Source organism: Gavialis gangeticus, unplaced genomic scaffold (genome assembly GCF_001723915.1).
Source record: "Gavialis gangeticus isolate Ggan-Ray unplaced genomic scaffold, GavGan_comp1, whole genome shotgun sequence".
In the NCBI taxonomy this organism is placed as follows: domain Eukaryota; kingdom Metazoa; phylum Chordata; order Crocodylia; family Gavialidae; genus Gavialis; species Gavialis gangeticus.
The window spans coordinates 30,749,759-30,755,424 of NW_017729001.1; the positions used below are offsets into that span (position 1 = coordinate 30,749,759).

Below are 5,666 nucleotides of genomic sequence, written 5' to 3' on the forward strand. Positions count from 1 at the left end.
CGTGGTCATAGAAGGCTACCAAGTTGGTCTGACAGGACCTGCCCCCAATGAATCTATGTTGGTTGCCCAACATCAGAAGGGGTTCAGTCTCTCGAGAGAAGGTGGAAGGCTGCCTGTGGAACCAGCACATGGGATGTGCAGTGAACAGATTGAAGCTCTGCCTTAAGCCCCAGCCCCACATTGTCACTGCTGCAGGATCCTGACCCTGCCCACCCCACTCTGACACCACTCTCTGGCCGAGCACACCTTGCCCACAGATGTCATGGGCCTGTTTCTATGGATGGCCACCTGTCTGCTCCACCCTGTGCCCCTGGCAGTGGGTGCAGGCAGACAGGCTGGAGTGCCTGGGCAGTAGGGCTGGGTCTAGTGGCAGTGGTGACACAGGCAGCGGCAACTAGTGTGACGGTGAGGGCAACCTGCAACTTGTGCAAGCTGCCAGGAAGCCAAGTCTGGCTACCCCTGCCATGCTGCCTGGCCCTGCAGACAGCAGTTCCTGGCATGCCCAAGAGCTCCATGCCAGGCAGCACTTCCTCATCCAGGGGTGATGGGACTAGTTGCATGCTCCACAGCCTGGGCTGCTCCCCCCACGCCTAGTCCTGGCAGGACAGAGGGACCCACTGCAGGCTGAATAGAATCACTTGGTGGGTTGGATCTGGCCCATGGGCTGTATTTTTTTTGCCCACCCCTAGCCTAACTTCTCTGTTGCATGCATTTTTAAGGTGCGCTCAGCTGAATAACAAAGTGTCAAAGCTCTCTAGTGAGCTGAAGGAGGAACAAGAACTGAACAAATGCTTGCGAGCTAATCAAGTCTTGCTTCAGAACAAGCTGAAGGAAGAAGAGAAGGTGCTGAAGGAAACTTGTGAGCAGAAGGACCTGCAGATCTCAGAGATCCAAGAGCAGCTGCGAGACGTAATGTTCTATCTAGAAACACAGCAGAAAATTAACCACCTCCCGGCTGAGACAAGGCAGGAGATCCAGGAAGGACAGATCAACATTGCAATGGCATCTTCCGCGAGCACCCCAGCAGGGGGCACAGGCAAACCCTCTTCCAGGAGGGGCCGGGGCAAAAGGGGCAAGTGAGGTTTAGGTCAGTCTTGCCCAACTGAACGTGCTTCTGAAAAGCCAGGCACAGGAGTTTCAGGACTCGGGCTGAATGCTAGGTTGAACACTACACACCCAGTCCGGTAAGGTTCAGTTAGAAGCTGTTCTTGGAGCTCTTCATAAAGCTGACTGCCAGCCAACGGGGAGTCTATGGTATTTAAAACCATCTCACTGCACTATCCAGCTAATGTTAGACGGATCTTAATTATCATTTTACCTTCCTACCTTCTGAAAGCCTCTCCCCATGCTGTGCAGTTTACCTTCTCCTTGGAGCGTGTAGCCTGTTTTAGGTGAGTGTGTTTGAAGTGCAAAAGCAAATCGCAGATTCCCTCCAAAGGGATATTGCACCAGAGCTTGGGCCAAATGCTGACTTCCATCTCCTCCCTGAGAGGCCAAGCTTAGAAATGTTCCTATTTAATAAAAGCTTTTAGTTGAAAATCACTTTTCAGATACAAGTGCACGCCCCCCGCCTTTAGAATGTGTAACCAGAGCCCTGCAGCAGTGTGTTAATACAGGTATAAAGTAGTTAGCTTAGACATGAAACAGAGCGAAGTGTAAACCATGTTTTTGCTGTCAAGAAGTCTTAGATATGATCATTTGGGAACATATCTAAGATGGTAGATGCTGTAAGGGAATTCATGTTAGGCAATTAGCCGCTTATTCCTTGAGGCGGTCTGGTGCTGTGCTAATGGCTTTAGAGTGCAAAAGCACACGAGCTTTGTGCTGCTGAAATTATTGAGCATAACAATAGTCATTTCTGTTCATTGAGAACCTTTCACACAAGGACCTGTTGCATGCTTCCAGCCATTGGCGATCAGCACTGACAGGATGTATATCTTCTTAGAATAAAATGCAGATGCATTGTATAAATGCAGTTTAAATGTGGGGAAGGCAGTAATGACACTAGTGAGGCAGGGGAATGAATTGTATGAGAACAGTCATTTAGATCTGTCACCTTTCAGGGTCTGTCCCACGTACTCATACTTCACAGTAGTTCCCTTCCATCCCTTAAGGAATTGTGTGCGCTCTGCTTGCAACCTATACAGCTTGTTATCGGGCTGAAACATAACCAAGCTCCACCCAGAGTGGAGTGCAAAAGCGATTCACTGACTGGATGCGCCTATTTATATCCACTTCCCACAGTATTTGAACACTTAATGCTCCCTTTTTCCTTGCACCTGTAACGTGCTCTAGTTTTTTCTGGCAGAGATGTGTATTCAAAAATCACCATATAGTCTGCCCTGTTGGCAGGCAAACTCTTGAGGGAGAATCCAGTGTACAAATCTGACTCTTGGTCCTAGAACACGTGCTAACTTTTGACAGCTTGCCCTGCAAAACTTGCCCGTTCGCAAAGGCTTGAATGCGTTGGCCCCATTGTGTTGTGCTTGATGGGTACCAAGCATCAAACAGAAACTGAGCTCATCCTTCCCTACCAATGAGTGGAGGTGGGAATCTTGTGCTCAGGCCCCAAGAACTAAAGCAGATCCTGTTAGGTTACTGGACCTGCAGTTATGACGTTGGTGTGGGATTTTTATTTTATTATTTTTAAATGCTGAGACAGTGGAAGTGCAGCTGTGACTTGCCCAACTCCTAAGAGGAGCTAAGAAGTGAAACTAGTGTTAGTGTTGTATAGCAGACTAAATCATTCTCGTGATAGGGTCACATGTGAGTTATAGTAGTCACAACCAGGACAGAAAGGCTAAAATCTAGTTTTAACCAGTTGCAGGCTTATTTTTAAGAACATTCCACTATACATGGCTCTTAGCACACTGTATGCTGCTTTGTCTTTGATTTCTAGACATGCTCCAGCCTAAGCTTTTATCTTTTTTTTTTTTTAACTTTGTAGCATGAATGTAACTTAATTTTTTCTAATGTGTGGATTGGACAAACAGGTTTCAGCCTTCTGTAAAATACAGAATCAGACTTCTACAATCTAGCTTGCTCTCCTATAGAAATCCTATTTTATTTAAAATCTATTTTTACACCAGTTGGGATCCTCCTGCCTTTTGCTGATAGCTTGCTTTCTGTAGAGCACTGAGATGCTGTACTAGATTTTTTTTTTTTTTAATCTAAAATGTGGTGTATGGTAGGGATTTTGGAGAGGAAGCGTTGAGGGGCAGGGTAGTATCTGTTCACACTGTTGAGGAACGTCTCCAATAGTGAAGGAGAGTTGCATTTTGAGGATCAGAAAGAGAATAGTCCAAGAGACATGGTGGAGAAATTTGAAATAAAATGGTGGCAAAAGTGAAACTGCCTCCAAGTTTTATCAAGGTAAATATTAGGAAAGCCAGTCTAAATCCACCCTGTGCCTGGAGCATACACGATGGTCAACATCCTGTAAAGTGGGTAGATGTTTCTGACTTGGTCTCCATATCTGATGCATCTGTCTCTGCAACTGAAGATGAACAGGCTGGGGTTGAACAAAACTCCTTGTTGGAGCTAAACTGCTCTGTCCTGAAGGTGCCCCATCCTGCTCCAGCCTTGCAAGGCTGTGACTAGAAGCCTTGCATGTCTGCTGCCTATACCATCTTTTGGCTATGGTGAAATAGGACTTTGCTCTCCTGAGCAGTAGCACAGCACTTTCCACAGGCACCAAGTTATCTTGAAGAAGTTTGCCAAGTGTTTGCACAGAATTTAATCTGGTTTGGTTGTTGGTTTTGGTTTTGTTTTTTTGGTTGGGGATTTTTTTTTAAGATGGAAAAAGAGAACCTGACCAATTCCCTTTTAAGACTGATACTGTACTGTCCTGTAACATCTGAAACAAAAATTAATGGCTATATTAAAACCTGCTGAAAAGTGGATGGATGGTCTCTTTCTCCCCCTCTCTCTCTCGACTTAAATGCAGCTGAGTGGTGGTATTCAGCTAGTGCTGTAGGAAAATCTCTCTCTGCTTTCTAAATTAATTGGATGATGAAAGAATCCCGCTGCATCTAAGGGGAAGACAGTCCCAGCTTGTTCATCACTACTTGAACTTGGGGGTGTAGGCTGGGGGAGAGGGAGTCTGGCTTTATTTTCTTAAGTGCTTTCATGTGTGGTTTATCCTAGCTACATGCCTCATTTGCTTGGATTTGCTGTCAGGGATGGAACTACTGGCAGCTCTGACCTCTAAACACCTGTCCTTAGGCCTTTGCTCTAGCTTCTCTTGTGTTGAATTGTGCAGTTCTTCTGCTCCAAGAACAAGCCTTCAGCTGTGTCTCCTAGCTCCCCAGTGCTGTGAGTGCCTCAGCAGGCCCACCATGTTTAGTTAGGAATTCGGTTCCTCCCAGGACTTCTGACCATGGCCGCCAGTCGCCGGAAAACCTTGGAGCAAAGTGTGTATGTGTTGGGACCAAAGCATTTTGGAGAGAGCTGGCCTTAAACAAGACTGCAACATCTAGTTTCTATAGTGTTTACGGTCTAATAGAAACTTTTTTTTCCCCCCTGCTAGTGGCACAAGTTTTTTTGGGGGCCTACAGTTCCTTCCCAAGTCATCTTCCCAGGGAACATGTACTCCCCTCATAGCTACTTAGTGTCCCTTTAGTCTCCAGGTGAGCAAAGCAGCCATCAGGCTTGGTACTGGAGCCTGGAAGTACTGGACTGTCCTGTAACTGCCCCTAAGTGTGGGTTATTAATTCATGTATCCACTGCCTGTTTAGTTTGTTTTTTCTAATGGTTCCTTAAGTGAAACCAATACTTCGCAAACATTTTGGGGTCATACCCCTTTTAACCTTGTTATAGGCTATGTGCCCCCATGAATCCATGTTAATGAGGATAAAAATAACAGTTTGTTACCACATCTGCTCTGTTATGTTTCTAACAAATGCAGTCCACTTTACTTTTTTTTCCCCCCTTTCTTTCCCTTTTTTTACATTTTCCTTTTCTCCTCTTTCCCATTCCTAGAAGATTGCCGTGGCTCCCAGCCTGAGGACCTTCATGCAGGGAAATACAAACTCAGTGTGCAGTAACTTCCTTGCACTGACCAGGCCAACAGGGTAATAATGCAGTTATTACAGGGATTAGAAATCCAGAGCTGGAAGAAGAAACTGGGTAAAGTGTGAGGTTTCTTCTAAGACACTTAAGCTTGTCTTTCCTTTCACCCACATCCTAAGCAAAGCAATCTGCAAATGAGGGAAATACCATAAAGGGGCCTGCCTCCTTTTTGTGTGGAGGGGTGGGTGACGACAGCCAGGACTCTGGCACGCTGGGGGGCTTTAGGTCCTGCCCAGGAGTCTATTCCCCTCTTGTTCTTGCTGGCCCTAGTCCTCAAGTTAAATATCCAAATCAGGAACAAGTCCTGGAGAGGGGAGTTTGCTCCTCAGGTGCTACCAGGGTGGGTGGGAGTGCATCCTGTGCTGGACAGTGTTTGCTTGAGAAGACACTGCAGGACCTGGTGGTCCTCCTGCAGACCAGGCTTGGCGCGCTCAAAGTCCCAGGGTTCCTCTGGCTGTGGAGCTCCAGCACCTTTCTCAGAAGTAGGCTGGACTGCTGGGGCCAGGCACAAGATACTGGCTGGTTGCCACAGCCTGGATGAGACCTGATGGCTGATAAGCTGCAGCCTCCCCTGAAGGGGAAGTTGTCCCAGAGGC

General features: G+C 46.8%; 1 protein-coding gene across 1 annotated transcript in view; it reads left to right on the forward strand.

Moving 5' to 3' along the window:
• BRAP (BRCA1 associated protein) overlaps positions 1-3,887 on the forward strand; it is a 23,298-nt gene extending 19,411 nt beyond the window's left edge. Inside the window, exon 12 of the mRNA XM_019507229.1 lies at positions 720-3,887. Within this exon, the coding sequence (XP_019362774.1) occupies positions 720-1,080 (361 nt within the window). The 3' untranslated portion in view covers positions 1,081-3,887. The remainder of the gene's footprint in view (positions 1-719) is intronic.
• The last annotated feature ends 1,779 nt before the right edge of the window (positions 3,888-5,666 follow it).